Source organism: Microcebus murinus, chromosome 4 (assembly GCF_040939455.1).
Source record: "Microcebus murinus isolate Inina chromosome 4, M.murinus_Inina_mat1.0, whole genome shotgun sequence".
Taxonomy (NCBI): domain Eukaryota; kingdom Metazoa; phylum Chordata; class Mammalia; order Primates; family Cheirogaleidae; genus Microcebus; species Microcebus murinus.
In genome coordinates this window covers 109,697,253-109,715,135 of record NC_134107.1, presented here as the reverse complement: position 1 = coordinate 109,715,135, position 17,883 = coordinate 109,697,253, and the positions used below count along the sequence as shown (strand labels likewise).

Below are 17,883 nucleotides of genomic sequence, written 5' to 3'. Positions count from 1 at the left end.
ACCCTCTTGGATGGATCCAAGACAGACCTCCTTTTCGACTCAACTACTTTTCTACAAGTGGTATTATACCAGTACGTGGTAGCTCTTTATAGTGGAAAGAGTACTTGATTTAGAATTCAACACCTGGTTTTTCCACATCTGTAAAACTAGGTTAATTATCTCACTCAGAGTGTTTTTATAGCATAAAAGGCCATACAAATAGAAAGTATGCTTAATATTGAGATTAAAGAGATTAAGGAAAAATTTGGCATATGGATAAAATATCTTGGCCCAGAAACCAGACTCTTGTCAAGGAAAGAAACATTTTTTAAAAAATATATACACCAGAATTATGATTTAGTAAATGAGTTCATAGAAATCTTATTCTCAATTACTATAACCTTATTAAGATCAATCCATTTACAACTAAATTACTATTGATTAATATTTTTTTGCTGATGTCACAGCTGGATTTAATTCTTAAAATTAGAAATAAAATTAACTATATTTCTATATGGTCTTGGCACTTACAAGCTTTTAAAAATCATACTTCTAATAACCTCTTTAAAGAAACTGGAAACCATACTTATTGTCTTTTTCCAACAAAATACAATTCATAAATATTTGCAATTTGTTTCTAACTTTGTTGCTTAGCAATTTTCTCCATCAGCAATCTCTCAGGATTGGCCATCAGAAAGCATATTACATCTTTTATACCACTAATCATGTAACTTCCATCTTTCATTTCTTACTATCTTTTCTAAAAAAGATTTTCTAGGTTCAAATTTTGTAGGTTTATGTCAAATCTTGGATTTATTCAGCAAAAACCTATGTGGAAAATAGATGAGACACTTTCTTGAGACCAATTAACTTTTTGAAAGTAGTTAAAGAAAACTACCCCTTTAGGACACTTAGTAATTGACAAATAAGTTGTATAGAGAAAACTTCACAAAGCTGTACTGTACCACTCAAAGAATTTTTACAAATTGAACAGACCTGCATAACCACCACCCAGATTATAAAACAAGTAATCACCTAAGAAGGTCACCTGATGTTCCTTTCGACCAGTAGTTCCCACTACCCTAACTTCCAAGAGCATAGAATTGTTTTGCTTGTTTGGGTATTTATGTAAATGTAATCATACAGCATATACTATTTTGAGTCTGGCTTCTTTTATTTAACATTATGTTTGTGAAATTTATAAATATCACCACATGTAGTTTTAGATCATTCATTCTTATTGCTGTATGGTGTTCTGTTGTTTAAATATATAGCACACATTACTTTAAAAAATAAATAAATTATTAAATATGTCAGCTTAACTTATAGAGATTGATCTATGTAATCTTATATTTGCCCCTTTCCCCTGCTCTATACTAGAATCCAGGGCTCTATTTCTTTAGTAGTTATTAATCTCAGGCAGGTTTACAGGACTAAAAACAAAAGTGCTCCAAAGTAAATGGTTACCTCTGAGTTTTATAAATACCTAAACCCATTAAAAACATACTACTAATACTTGGGAGAGGAGAAAGCAGTGTATATTAAAGAAAGAAAAAGGCCATGGCACATTGGCAGATTCAAATTATGAAGGACATAGAAGTTTGTCATCCTTGATAGTGAGCTGGAAACCATGTCACTCAGTTAAGGTGTCCTAAGGAAACAAAGAACCCAGAGGAAATGGTGTTAAGGAGCAACCAGGGAGGCTGGGTCCCAGGCACCAAGGTTTTCATATCAGCAAGGAAGGAAGAACATCTTCCTTCCACATGTGGCAAGGAAGCAGAGTGTCTCTGGAAGTACAAAGAGAACTCTGGGCATAGAAAAAGATGATGTCAGTAGTGAAGCATCGCAGAAGTCTCTTGTATTCTGATTCTCCCTTAAGAAAACAGAGTTCCAGTAAAGAACATCTGATTTCCTACCTGCCTGGGAAAATGGAGGCTTAAGGGGAGTATGAATTTGATCTCTAAATAAACAGGCACACCTGAGTTTGTAACTTAAGACTCACAGTAGGTACATAAGTTAAAATAGTATTCTTCTGATTCCTCTTGTAGATAGACCATCATCAGATTGAAGTACTTCCTGTATGTTTTGAAAAATGTTCCCATCGTATCATACAGTTATCTGTAAAATCAAGTTGTAACACTTACTGTTCTTGTGCATATAAATCCTAGGTTTCTGGGCTGGGGCTTGGGCTCACGCCTGTAATCCTAACACTCTGGGAGGTCGAGGCTAGGGGATCGCTTGAGCTCAGGATTTGGAGACCAGCTTGAGCAACAGTGAGATCCTGCCTCTACTAAAAATAGAAAAAATTAGCCAGACATGGTCGCGCATGCCTGTAGGCCCAGCTACTCAAGAGGATGAAGCATGAGGATCGCTTGAGCCCAGGAGTTTGAGGTTGCTTTGAGCTAGGCTGACACCAGGGCACTCTAGCCTGGGCAACAGAGTGAGACTCTGTCTCAAAAAAAATAAAAATAAAAAAAAAAAAAATAAATGCTAGGTTTATAAATCAGAGTACATGTAGTGACAGAGATATGAAATTCCTTTTGGCCTTTTCTGAGATATGACTATCTGTCCTGTTTCCTGAAGTAAGACATGGAAAGTTCACATTGATTACTTGCTCTCTCCCCAATTAGACTCAGTTGGCAGTTCTTTAATATGGTAGTTGTCAGCCTTAGATTTCAAAGCTATTAGCTTTTTACTTTTTTTTTTTTTAATAACTATTATAGTAACTGGGTAGGAGAGATTGCTTCTTAAGCTGCTAGCTTGATGGTATTTTATACTGATCATGACCTAGAGTTCACTGAAATTTACCAAGACATAACACACCATTTCTAACGGTCTTCATCCCTTACTAAAGATCTGAGCGTCCTTCTGATTATTTCATTTTGTCCTGAATAACTTCTTTTAACATGTTATTTGTATAATAGGTGTGTTGGCAGTAAATTCTTAGGTTTTTTTTTTAAATCTATTTCACCTTCATTTTTTAAGAATGTTTTTGCTGGTTATTGTATTCTAGGTTGAAAGTTGTTGCTTTCAACACTTTAAAGATGCTCCAGTGTCTCCTGACCTTCACATTTTGCAATGAAAAGTCTGTAATAATTCAAATAATCATTCTCTTATTTGTAATGCATTGTTCTTCTCTGTCTGCTTTTAAGATTTTTCTCTTATCGATGATGTACAATAATTGTCTATAACATGACCAGGTATAATTTTTTTCCATCTCATCCTGTCTGGGGTTCTCTGAGCTTATTCCAATTTGTACATTTATGTCTTTCACCAAATTTGAGAGGTTTTTATATACATTATAGCTGCAAATATTTCTTCTGCCCCATTCCATTTCTCTTTTTTCTGGAATTCCAATTACATGTATGGTATACATTTTGACATTTTCCCACAAGTCCCTGATGCATTTCTCATTTTAAAAAAACTTTGTTTTCTCTCTTCATCAGATTAGAAAATTTGTGTTGATATATCTTCAAATTCACTGGCTACTGTTTCACTTCCATTCTGCAAGAAAGACCAATATCTTTTATTTAAGATACTGTAGTCTTCAGTTCTAGAATTTCCATCTGGCCATATTAAAATATTTTCTACTTATTTGCTGATATTACCTATCTTTCCATTAATCTCAATTGGATTTTCATTTTACCTAGCATGTGTACTTATGAAAACTGCTCTACACGTCTTTTCTAGTAATTTCACATATAGGGCATCTCAGGATAGGTCACTATTGATTTACCTTTTTACTTTCCTTGTACTTCAGATATCAGGGAATTTTAGATTATACTTTGGACATTACAAATTTTGGTTTTGGAGACTGTATTTTGCTATATTTCCAAGAGTGTTGATGTATTTGCTTTTGCAAGCAACTAACTTGATTAGCTCAAGCTACAAAATACAATCCACCCCTGGTGGGGAGCATGCTGTTCAGTATAATTCTTTTGGTCTTAGCTTTAAGCTGCAAGTCTATCCTAGGCATGTGGGGGTGTAGCAGAGACTTGGGCAGTGTCTATACACAGAATTTATAGCTTCCCTTCTTTGACATGTTCTTTTATGAGATTGTCCCCCTCATGGTGTAATAGCTGCGGTTGACCTGGACTATGTACTCTGGTTCTTCAGCCCAGAAAGATTAAGAATTTGTGTCAGTTTTAGTTGCCCTACACCATGATGTGACTGCCTCTTGCCCTCAGACGGAAGCCCTAAAACCAGGAAACTCACCCACTGCTGGTGCCTTCTTCCAAGTTTTAACTCCTCTTCAAAATCTGCCAACTTTTGTTCATTCTCCATAATCTTCAGGTAGATTTTGGAGTTTACAGTTGTTATTTGTAGGGTGGTCAGTCTGTTAAGACCCTACTCTGCCATACCAGAGGAGAGGCAGAACTCAACACTTTACTTTTTTAAAAAAAATAAACTTAATTTTGAAATACCTTTAGATTTCCAGAAAACTTACAAAAATAATACATACACCCCTAGTTTACTTGTCCCCCAGTTTAATTTTTTGTAATGTTATTCTCTTACATTATCATGGTCCACCTGCTAAAACTAAGAAATCAAAACTAGTACATTACTAACTAAGGTCTTGACTTTATTCGGATATCTCTGATTTTTCCATTAAAAGCCTTTTTCTGTTCAAGGAGCCAAACCAGAATACCGCACTATATTGAATTATCATGTCTCTTAGTAATGGATCTCTGACAGTTTCTCAGTCTTTCCCTGTTTTTGTTTCTTGGCTTTGAGAGCTTTGAGGAGTACTGGTCCGGTATCCTGTACAATGTCTCTCAATTTGTAAGAATTGGAAGTTTTTCTCATGATTAGCCAAGAGTTACAGGTGTTTCGGGGAAAATGACCACAGAGTAGAATTGCTCTTATCATCATGCTATATAAAGGAGTACATGATATCCACATGACATCCCTGGTAATATATTAACCTTGTTCACTTGGTTGGAGAACCATAGTTTGAGCAATACACTATATATGTATACAACTTCCTTTCACATTTCGCCCTCTTCTTATAAAGAAGCTTCATGGAAATTCTTTGATTAAAAAACATCATGTAGTCACACCCCTCACTTGAAATCGCTTTCCTTCACCTGTAACTCTAAAGAGATTAAGCAATAAGAAATGATAATATCTATAGAAATCTGTCATGGAAAAGAAGATATACAAAGAAAGACACAAACCCATGTTCTTTCCAAATAAGTCTTAAAATCTGTGGTCGGCCAATAATGCACAGTAGAGTTTAATGACATGCCTGTCTTTAATAGAGATTAACAGCTTGGAAAATTTTAGTTAACTGGCTTTAGGATGATGCCTGAGGAGTTTGGTGTTAGTAGGAAAGAAGCAAAATGAAAAGCATCATGTGCATGTAATGGATACTAAATATTTAAGAGCAAAACTAGTACTGGAGTTGGAGCACAGCTGTTCAAAAGCACAGGGGGAGTTTGGTATGCTCTCCCTGAACTGTAAAGTGCCAATTAAGCATGTTCAGCATAACAGAACAAAAATTCTTTATTCATACATTCTCCAACCCTATCCCCACCTTCAAGTGACTCTTGGGAAACCAATTTTTATTCCTTAAAATATTAAGTTTGCCCTTGATTGTCACATTTCTATAGATACTAAACCAAAACTGATATACAATTCAGGCAATCCAGTATTTCATGAAATTATTTTTATTTGTATGATAATAAATTACTTCTTTAGAAAATTTCAGAGTATAAACCACTTATCCAAACTTACTGGGACTATTTTATAAAATTTGCTTTAGTAAAGGTCATTTCAGTGGTTTGAAAAGACTGGTAGGACTCGAAAGCTCACTATGTCAAACACATCCCTAGACAAGGGACAATGGAGAGGGAGTCCTAAAGATCTGACCACCAGTCTATTCTCCTTCCATATTGCTGTAAGTTCTCATCCCCCCAGTTGTTTCAGTAGAGCCCCTTTAAAACTCACTGGTCAAACCAAGGCAAATGACTTTAAGAGTTCCCAACAATTACTATTCATTTTCATAGGTTTTAATCAAAAGCTCTTTGGGAGAAACATAAGGCACAAAAGCATCTTGGTTGGGTGTATGTGTCTCAAAAGATGAGCTATTGACTTCAGAAACAATCAGAATAAAGTATTTTCCTTCTAACAATTTGGGGAACAACATTTACTTAAATTTTTTCTCTCATCCCAGAAATCACCATAGTAGCTAAACAAGGTAAATACAGGACACACTGTGGTTCTTACCTGAAAGTGGCCACAAAGTTCTGAGTGGGCCAGCCCAAGACAAAGGATTTCATAGCACTGCCCTTGCCATCTCCCACTTCATCGACACAGCTTGCTGTCCACATATCAGATAATTTAATCTTGTTTTTCATCTTCAAGTTATTCTTATTATGCCTAGAAAGATAAAAACCAAAAAGGACCTCTTATTATTTTGTTTCTTAAATTGTATGGGAGATTCTGTACTTGTGATAGACATCTTATACATTGTTTTTATCTTCAGTGGCTAACACAGTGAATTATAACATAGTAGGTTACCTTGGAACAAGAAAACCTTTAAGACATTTGGTGAAGCATTTATTCCTCATGTCTGCATGTATGGCAGCAAATAGCCATAAACTGCCATTTTGTTTTTCTATACATTGAGCACTGCATTTGGATCAAAAGCCAAATTTACTGCTGTTATAAAAAATTATTTCATTATTTATAATTTGCTTATTTACAAAAGGACTGGAGTGGCTGAATGTAAAAAATATACATGATTTATTATGATGTTTATAAAATGTCCATTTTAAGAGAGATGCACTGAAAAAACCTGGAATTAACTAGAGGAATTTATAACACATTTTCAACGGAGTGGTTATGAGGTTTTCTAGTCTTTAGAAGCATAGATTATTTTAAATTTCCTTTCTTAAGATTCTGTTCAACCATTTTCCCTTATATTCTGGCTAAAGTTGAAGAATTGTAGCCTAAAAAAGAAGCTAAGAGAAAGTAGCATTGACACAACTAATGTTTATCACTGGGGACTCAGAAGGGGATCTACTTTTAGTCAGCAGTGAAATTCCTTTTTGACAATTTCTTCTTACTGCCCCTTAGACCCCTGGTATGGAAACTATCATATTTCTTGAGCTATTTGACAGACTTATTGCTCAGATGAACCTGAGATTTAAATGGAAGGAACTGAGTAGGATAGAGAGAACGCCCGGGGAAACTTGGGTCCTTCCTATCATTTGGAACCATTTGTGGAAAAGCTAAGATAAAATCAAAGATACCTCATGCATGGAAGCATCCCTAATACTCCTCTGATTCATGGAATAGTAAGGCTAAAACTCTTAAGTGGGATTATAAAATGAAAAGATATTGCAGGAAATACACATGAAGGACAACCTAGATTTAAAGACTCGTCTGTGCTTCCCACCGGATGCACCAAATTTAAGTGTAATAGAAAAGTGTGTTGTGGCAAAATGGCTTCTTTCTGTATTTTATTTCAATTTTTTTTACCCTATTGCTAAAAATCATTAGATTTTTTATGAAACAGATTCAATTACAGACTGAATCTTATTTTGTCATGCCAATTATTTAGGTAATATAAAACTAAGACTAAAAATCTTTTGGAAGGAAAGGTATGTTTGTTTTCATACACTTTGTGTTTTCTAATGCAGATCTCTATCTACATTGGATACTTCGGATATCATGTGGAAACACCCACATCTCCTGACCTGGCAATAAAGTCATCCCAAAGATCCTTTCTAGATCAATAAAGTGCCACCCCTGATGCCCAAAGCAAGGAACTGTCTACAGGTATGAACAATGACTTCCATTCTCCTATACTATAAGTAATAGCTACTATTTATTGAGAATTTACCATGTGCCAGTCATTGTTCCAAATACTTTACACATATTATTTAATTTAAAACTCAAACATTTTATATGTGAGGAAATAGAGTCACAGAGGGATTAACTTGCCAAAAGTCAAACAGCTTAAGAGGCGGAGCTAGATCTGACCTTGGCAGTGCTGGCTCTTGAGCTTATTTGTGCTCTTAACCACTGTGCATCCATAAAAAGCCTTGGATATTGCCATTAGCATGAAGCATCTTGAGGAAAATATCTCTCCATGAAGTTCCCTTCGGCTTTTCTCTTTGGCCTACTTTTTCTTAAATCTCTCCAGAGCAACAAGGCTTTCTGATGGTGCTACTTGTTTATAATGGAGGTTGGAGGATAAAAATTATGAGCATTTATATACATAAAACTAGAATAGGCTTGAAAATATGTAAAACAAGAATTTCAAAAAACTGTGTATTGAAATTTACCATTCTGGGGTCACAGTGTACTTTTTCAGATATTTCACTCTCAATCTCCTATAGTATTATAATATAGAAATTAAAAAAAATAAATCTAATGTAAACTTGTTCCAATGGAATGACTATTTCCAATAATATTAGACCAACAGAAATTTAAAAAATATAAAGCTAATGTGAACTGACTGAAAAATTTTTTAAAAACTTAAAAATAAATTCTTTATTTCTACCATGTAGTCTCTTAGTACAAATTTATTAACGGGACATAATTTCCTTTCGTATTCTCCAAGCTTCATACTGGAAGGAATTCCAGTAAATTATTGAAATACACATGATTCTAGGGAGACTTTTTTCCCATTCTGAGATAGAGATGTCATATTAAATATGTTTTTGGGCAGAGATCATGATATATTCCATGAGTATCTAATGGTAAGTCTATAGTAAATGAGCTTACTTAACTTCATCTTTTTTACCTTAAAGAACTCAGTATTATTTACTAATTGCTTATTCTCATAAGAGATGAAAATAATGATGTCTTAGGAGGGTGTTAGGTAAGTACAGTTATTTTCTTTTGGTAAATTCCATATAGGTGCCCTATCAGCTACTAACTTCTTTCCAAATAATGTAATGCTTATAAAACATATCTTACTTTATAAATGAAAGCCATAATTTTATTAGAAAAATAAGTTTATCTTCCTAATGAATATAAAAGTTACTCCCAAGGACCTATTCAGCTTTAATACTTTCCTATATCAGTATGGAAAAGAATAACAATAAATTGAAAATAATTTTCAGCAAACAGTGTCAACATCCAGCAAAAGCAGAGCAAATATAATACTTTAGTCAATAAAAGGGTGTATTTAACACCCTTTCTATTATTGCTCTTACTAAAATTCCCTTAGTTTGACGAAATAAATATGTGACAGCTTGTCAATTATTTATCCCGCTTGAGTTTACTTGTATAGGCCCAATGCAAGGACTGAAAGCAGTTTCCAAATGAAGCTTAAAGATGAGTTGGCATAATATGGAACTGAGGTCTCCCCTTTTCTCCATGGCTAAGTATGAAGACCAAGCACTGGTCTCAGAGTATTTCGACAAATTAATTGATCCAGGGTACCACTCGATTCTTTATCCAATGGTAAGGAGTGACACAGGTTTGGTATTGCAAGAATCTATTTCATTTTGGTTGCCATTTATTTTGGGGAAAAAATTCAGTTCTTTCATTTTAAGAAGGTTCTGTAAATCTATCTAAATGTTTGCTATGAGAATGAGCATGTAATACATTCCTAAAAAATTGTCTAAATTGTTGTAAGGTGGCAGGATTTAATCATCATCATCATCATCTCCTCAAATATCCATCTTCCTTTCCATCTTAAAGTCCTGTGCTTATGCCAAAAACATAAAAAATAATATAGATCACCCAAACTTTTAAATATTCCCAATGGATGTAGAAAGTATTTAAAATAATCTTCCTTGAATTGAATCTCATAAATAATAGCATTTACATCAATTGATATAAATGTTGTCATTTCATAAAAACATTAGAGTAGACACAGAGTTATGTGTGGAAAATGGTGTACCCTTATGTGAGGGACAATTAAAAAAAAGCAATAAAAATAGACAATGGGCACAAATTTTGCCAATATATATAAAAAACAGCAATTTTCTAGTGGTAATACAATTGTCTTTATATAAAATATTTTTAGCAAAACATAGGTTACATAAAAATAACGTAGATGTGAACAGTATACAGAACAATAAACAATTTAAGGCAAAAAAGCAAAGGTTCTCCTAAATATTACCATAACTGCTGAGGAAAAAAAAAAGAAGGAAAATACCTTCTTCCCTAAGAGTTGAATGCATGTTACAAGTTAAGTATCCTTTAAGGTTCTAAAGTTCAGGAAATTGGTTGTTGTCTGCATATCTACCTCCAGGCTAAGCTCTGCACCTAAGGAGTACAGTGTGGTAAGGAAGACAGAAAGAGCCAACCTTTGGAATTAAAGTCTGTGTTCAAGCCCCTTCCATTTCCTAGTGTATGACAAACCTCCCTGAGCCTCAGTGTTCAACATCTAAAACAACTCTTACCTTGGGGGGTTGCTAGGAAAATTAAACAAGACCTTTCTGATTCTCCTATTATAATACCAAGCATATATAATAGAAGCCATCCAATAATTTTTAAATGAAGAAATTAAAAAAAAATAATGATTTGTTCTTCTGATAATAGCCTCCCTACTTAGATCTTCAGGTAGACTTATTTGAGTGGAAAGGCTTAGATAAAAAAAAATGAAAACCAATTTTCTTTCACTGTATTACTCAAAACATCATATCCACTTGCAAAACTACATTTGTATGTATCACTTCTGTTGAAAATATTCTGAAACTGTTTTGTTATCTTTATGTCATCTTTAACTTTGAAAAGGTTCTAAGCATTCTATACCATTTCTTACTAAATGAGTATTTAGTTGGAACCTTTTACTTATCACAAAGAAAAGACTCAATTAATGGTGAAAAATTATATGGTTGAGGGCTCTTCTATGAAATCCATTAAAAAAGAGTTCAGTAATAGAGGCAGCAGAACACATATTGGCTAAAAGAATGGACTTTGCAATAAGATAGATCTAGGTTCAAAGGTAGGTTCAACTAATTACTCTGTGACCTTGAGGAAGTCACTTAATTTCTGTTTTGGAAAATTATTTACCCTTGCCCATGTCTTATTTATGGCACTCAATAACTTAGGTGTGTGAGTGTGGATAACAGAAAAAAGTATTTACTCTTCTCTAGTGACTAAAAATCTCCTTCATGAGATTGGATTTGTTAAAATACTTTTATCTTTGCTGATGTTTCATACATAAGGACAATGGGAAACAGAGCCAGCGGCAGTCACCATGTTCTAGGCTGAGTATTAAGTACACTGGCATTTAGTGTTGAGTAGCAAGTGAATCCTCTTGGGTACCTCTAAAGTACGTTCCAGACATGTCTGTATCTTCCTCTTACCTGTCATTTCCTCAGATAGAGCCCTCACTATCTCCTTCAGGACCACTAACAACTTCCTTTCTAGGCTCCTTGCTTCCTCTCTTGCCTGCCGCCTTCCAACGTACTATCTAACTAGCATGAGCCAGAATTATAGATTTTTTTAAAAAGAATCACACTCTACCACTCCCCCATTTAAAACCCTTCAGAATGAAATCCGAAGTCTTTATCATAGCCTTTGTGGTACTAAGCCTCCAAGATGGTCCCCATGATCCTTAGTTCCTGATATTCATACAGTGTGTAATTCCCTTCCATGCTGTGCCAGGGTTGGTCTGTGTGGCCAATTGCATACGTCAGAAATGATGGTACACTACTTCCAAAATCAGGTTATAAAATACTGTGGTTTCTATTTTGGGTGCTATTTCAATGGCCTATTCTCTCTTTCACTCTGTTGGAATTTTTCACTCTGAAGGAAGCAACCCTGTGGAGAGACCCACGTGGAGAGGAAGCCTTTGGAGAACAGCCATGAGGAATTACAGCTGCCAGCACCCACATGAGTGAGCTTGGAAGTGGTTTCTTGGGTTCCAGTTGAGCCCTGAGATAATTGGTACCCTGCCCAACAAGCCAGAGAGCCCTCATGAAGGATCGTGAGCCAGAACCACCCAGTGAAACACTCCCAGATTCCTTACTCAGAGAAAATGTGGACGTTTACAGTTTTAAGCTGTTATGTGTTGGAGTCATTTGTTACACAGCAATAGATAATTAATACAGCCTACAAGGTCCTGACGATCTAACCTTTGTCTATGTCACCAATCATAATTCCTATCACTCCCTTTTGCTCATTAGGCCCCAGTTACACAGGCCTTCCTTGAAGTCCTCTAAGGGCCAAGCTTTTCCCATCACCTTTGTACCTGTTTTCTCAACCTAGAACGCTCATGGTCCCGATATCTATCTAAATGGCTGGTTGCTTTTCATCCTTCAATGATTTCCCCCCTGACTACACCCACCTAACACATACCCCATCTTTTACTTCACCCACCACCCCATTTTCTTCATAGCAAAATCACAATCTGTCCTTTCCCCACTACACACGAAGGTAAGCTCCCATATTAGAATGTAAGCTACCAAAGAGCAAGAACTATCCCCATCACATCCTTCATTATATTTCCTACATTTATTCAGGGCATGGCACAGGACCTAAACAAACATTTGTTGTATGAATAAAAGATGGAAACTTTATTTTTCAAAAAAAAAGGAACAAACATAATACTCACTTCACATATTAGGTATAGTAACAGAGGCCAGGCATTCTTACAATAACTATTGAATAGAAAGAGTATCTTTGTTAGTGGAAATGCAATTTTATAATGATAACCAGGAGAGAGTGTGCAGTCCACTTACTTGCTTTTGGCCACAACAAGCAGATCGTTGAATAAAAAAAGATGCCGCTCCTGCCTCTGCAGGCCTGTTCTGAGCTCCACCAGGCCGTCAATCAGCAGAGTCCTACTGGAGCAGGCAAATGCCGTCAAAAATGCCCAGGTTTTCATGGCAGCAGAAGATCTTTCCCTGTAACAGATCAAATTACACAGATCATCAGTCAAATGATCAAATATAGGACCAAATTTTTATAAAATTATAGCTTAAAGTTGGTCAATAAATATAAAACTCTGTAACTTTTTAACACGATGGCAGTGTCCTCACTGGTGCCCCAAGTTATTCTCCACACAGCAGTCTTCAACACCTCATTATGAAAATTTTGAAACATAATGCAAAGTCGAAATAGTTTTATGATAAACACATGTATGTATACCTCAACATAGATTTTACCATTAATATTTTACTGTGCCTGCTTTATTATATATGTATTCTACTATCTATCCTTCTATTTATTGATTGATTGATTCATTTATTTATTTAGAAACAGGGTCTTTCTCTGTCACCCAGGCTGAAGTGCAGTGGTGTGATCATAGTTCATGGTAACCTCCAACTCCCGGGATCAAGCGATCCTCCTGCTTCAGCCACCTGAGTAGCTGGGACTACACGCATGTGCCATCACACTCAGCTATTTTTTTTAATTTTTTTTTTGTAGAGATGTGGTCTTGCTATGCTAACCAGACTGGTCTTGAACTCCTGGCCTTAAGATATCCTTCTGCCTCGGCCTCCCAAAGGTCTAGGGTTACAGGCATGGCCACCACACCGGGTCTATTTATCAGTCTATTTTGTTTTTGGCATTTCAGTGTAAACTGCATACAGCAGTACATATCTCCCCTAAACACTTCAGCATGCATATCATTAACTAGAGTTCAATATTTAGACTTTATTTTGATATAAAATTTACACACAAAATGTACAAGTATACAAGTCTCAGGTGTATATTCACTGACTTTTTTTTTTTATAAAGCACTTTTTAAAGCATTGCATTCACTGACTTTTGACAAATGTATTCACCTGTGTAATCTAAACCCCTATCAAGATATAGGAAATTATCATCACTCAGAAAAATTCCCCCTTCTAGTTATTATCTAAATTAAGAAAATGTACTTCCTATGGATTTACCTCTGGGTTTTTTCTTGATTAAAGGCTGAGGTCTGTTAGCTCAAAAGCTCACTGGTGCCAAACTCAAATTTTCACATACACAGTCATTTGAAAAATGGCCCCCACAAAAAGATTTTTAGCCACTAACAGCCTGTCTGCTTTGCATACTCCATAAAACTAGATCCAGCATCTGCTGGCCACTGATAAGAGAGAACCTGTGGTTATGAGACCCCAAGCTGCTGATGCCCCTTACGGCTCTCTGACCCAGACATTCCTCACTACTGAGCAACATCACCTGGACATGTCATCTCCAGAGACACCATCTCTGATTCTCCTCTCATCCAGAATTCTCTTGCCCTCTTCCCCAGTTAGATGGTGGCCCCTCATCATAAGCCTCTGGACGGTCTCTTGTGGTGAGGGACTCCTTTTCTTATGCAACCTTGTGCCATCATCATCTCCTTTTTGCTTGATCAGTGCCCGAATCCCTCACACTCCTTATACCAGTCAGTCCCCACTCCAACACCCTGGAGGAAACCACTATTCTGACTTCTTTCCCACTGAAGGTTTTCCCATCTCAAGAAACAAAATGAACCTCAGCCTCTACCTTATACCATAAACCAAAAATAATTTGAGATAGATCATAGACTTAAATGTAAAAACCAAAATCATCAGTGTTTTAATAGAACACATAGGAAACTATCTTCGTGACTGAGGGATGGGTGAAGGTTGTGCCTGTTCTAGACTTTTATATAACTGGAACTACAGTATGTACTCTTTTGTGTAAAATAGCTTTTACTCAGCATGTTTTTGGAATTCATTTATCAATGATCCATTTCTTTATATTACTGAATAGTATTCAATGTATAAATATACCAGAGTTTATTCTCTTATTGATGGACACCTGGGATGTTTCTAGTTTTAACTGTTATTGAACATTGTACTAGTATTTTTGTGATCTATGTTTTCATTCCTCTTGGATAAATATCCCAAAGTGGAATTGTTGGGTCATAGAATATGTGTATGTTTAATTTTAGAAAAAAAAAAAACTAGTTAGTTTTCCAAAGTGGTTGTACCATTCTATATTCCCTGCAAAACAGCAGAAGAGTCCTAGCTGTTCCACAACCTTAAAAACATTTGCTGCTGTCAGTCTTTTGAATTCTAGCCAGTCTAGAGGAGATATAGTGGCCTCTCATTAAGATTTTAACTTGTAGTTCTCTGATGACTAATTACTGTCATGTTCTTACTGGCCATTTGTGCATTTTCACTGGTAAAATGTCTTCAAGTCTTTAGCTCATTAGTTTTACAAAAATGAGTTGTGTGTTATTATGCAAATGTAATCTACTGTGTTATAGGAATTTTTTATGAATACTGGGCACATTGTGCTGGTATACAGTGCTCTGTCAGGTATGTGTTTGGGGAAATATTTGCTCCCAGTCTCTTGCTTGTCTGGTACACTTTCCTTACTGTGTTTTTGACAAAAGCTTTAAAATTTCATGAAGTTTAATTCATTGATTTTTTTCATATAGTATTTAATTTCTGTAACCTCTCTATGAAAACTTCTAAGAAATTATCTTCTTAATTAAATTTCCATTAGGCACCTATTAAAATGAGGTTACATTTCCTAATCAACACAATGATTGAAGCATATGTCTTTTTGGGATAGGTCAGAAAGAGTACTGATCAGAGAGAACTTGCTGAGTACTGGGAAGAAAGTCACCTAAGTATTTTGATAAGTTTCATTAAATGGAATTTGAATATAGAATCTATAGTGGCACTAAAAACTTCCATACATTCATATAGATTTTATTTTAAATTAGCACATCATTCACAAAAAGATAGCTGCAGGTATACCCTCACTTTAAATAAAGATGAAGACTTCACTTTACATAAAAGGATTCACAAGTTGGAAGAAAGTCATCGCAGGATTCATTTGAACACAAAAATATGGTATGAGTTAAAAATGCCATTTAAAAATGAATGAATAAATTAATAATTGAATATCCATTAAATTTCTACACATTATGAAAGATCCTTAAAATGTCCACTGAAATAGTAATTAGCCACAATAAGGAAGATGACCACTTTATTACATATTTGGCCTGTTTTTCCACTTCAAATTTCACTAATTTAACCAATAATATCTAAAAGAAACCAATATTCCATTTTTTATAGTCTCAATCTGGTTATCTTCCTTCATATCTAAAACTGGTGAGAAAAATGACCTTTATGCATGCACAGGCATAACCCTATGATAAAAAATAAGCCATATTTTGTGTACAACAATATTCATTTTTCAGTATTCTGATTTCTGATTATTTCTACAAATATACTTTGATAAAATATGGAACCTACATATTTGTGTACTACGTGACGTGAGATTCACTATTCAACCAGTTTTAAACCAACCAAGCTTATACACCAGCTCTAAAAGGCAGTATGATTCCCATAAAGAAGAGGTCTTCTTAAATAACCTCAGGACAGCAGTCATGCTTTCTATGACTAAACAGAGAACAAAAACCACCCACACATAAAAAATGTGACCTGAAAACTCTTCATCTAATATAAAATTCCAAGCACATATCAGATGTGTAGTACAAAGCTTTGCACTTACATGTTGGTTCTAGGCTGTTCTTGTGGGGCTTTATCAGGGAGAAGAGATGGAACAGTCCTCCTTCTTTCTACTAATGCTTTCATTTTCTGCTGAGGAAAAATAAATAATTGAAGACCAAGTGGTTTGTGAAGTAAGCAAAAGTTGATTTTCAATCCAATTCAACAAGTTTCGTATTGCCCATCTTTGCCTATCAAGGAGCCTGCAATTTCAGTAGGCAGATAAAGTATAACATCTAAAATAGAAAAGTTTGAAAAATAGAATAGTAAGTGTAAAACAGTAGTATAGGCAGTGTGTGTGTGTGTGTGTGTGTGTGTGTTTTGTCAGAAAATAAAGTGGTTAAATGTTGATTAGAATATTTGGGAAAAACACCATCATAACCATTATTATTGCTGATTATGTGTCCAGCCCTATGCTCAAGGCTGGAGATGGATGCTCAGAGCTATTTATGCCCCAAAGTGTCATTGGAGAGGGCACTACTCTGTGTCGCAGGCAGGAGAGGTCCCAAACAGGCCTTCACGGAAAGGCAAGTAAAGGGGAGGAAAAAACAGTTAAAGCAAAGACATAGGCACTACAAATTTAAAATCACATGAAAATTTAATGAAACTTTACATTTGTTTTAAATTTAAATGTTCACACACTTGAGAATCCCTCCTTCCAAATAGATGTTTTTTTGCTATAACTTAAAAAGAATAATTTTTTTTATTCTAGGTGCTATATAAATATAATTCAGATACTCTGTTTCCAATGACCTAAAATTTGTGGTAAAATGAGGTTTTATTCCACTTGAATTATCCAGATAATTACTCTGTAAATTCAATCTTATGTAATCAAAACCTCTAAAAACAGCCACTACATGAGTAAAACAAACACTATAGTCGTTGTAACAGTATAGTCACAAACAGCCATGAGTGGAGTTTAGGCTGTCTCACCAAAGCCATTCTTCCTGCTATAACAATCTCACCTTATCCTGGCCAGAGATTTCACCCACTTCGTAGGAGCCTAGGCCAGCCATGCATGCAAAGTGAATGTTGTTTCAATAGGAACCATCTAAAACTAATTAGCTGCCTCAGTGTCACTATTCCATTACGTGATTTATAAAGGCAGTGCCTTACAAAAGTCACCCTGACCAAAAAGAAAAAAATGTCTTATGCTGGGGAGCGGGAGGTGGAAGGACATGGCTACTTCCCACTCCCCAGTAGACAAAAATCCCCCCCTCCAACCCTGACCACCACCTCCAAGACCCGGAGTCATGCGACCTCCGCCCGGGCGCGGGAACCCCCCCATTTACGTGGAGCGGGAACCCCCCCATTTACGTGGAGCGGGAACCCCCCCATTTACGTGGAGCGGGAACCCCCCCAATTATGTGGAGCGGGAATGCCCACATTTACGTGGAGCGGGAACCCCCTCATTTACGTGGAGCGGGAACCCCCCCTCCCCATTTACACGGAGCGGGAACCCCCCTCCCCATTTACACGGAGCGGGAACCCCCCCATTTACGTGGAGCGG

General features: G+C 35.8%; 1 protein-coding gene across 1 annotated transcript in view; it reads right to left on the bottom strand.

Moving 5' to 3' along the window:
- The window catches only part of LOC105863941 (rho GTPase-activating protein 20-like), a 65,541-nt gene that overhangs the window by 37,754 nt on the left and 9,904 nt on the right, over window positions 1-17,883 (bottom strand). Inside the window, exons 6-8 of the mRNA XM_076001423.1 lie at window positions 16,378-16,463; window positions 12,633-12,797; window positions 6,208-6,360 (exon numbers count right to left, since the gene is read on the bottom strand). Of these exons, the coding sequence (XP_075857538.1) occupies window positions 6,208-6,360; window positions 12,633-12,797; window positions 16,378-16,463 (404 nt within the window). The remainder of the gene's footprint in view (window positions 1-6,207; window positions 6,361-12,632; window positions 12,798-16,377; window positions 16,464-17,883) is intronic.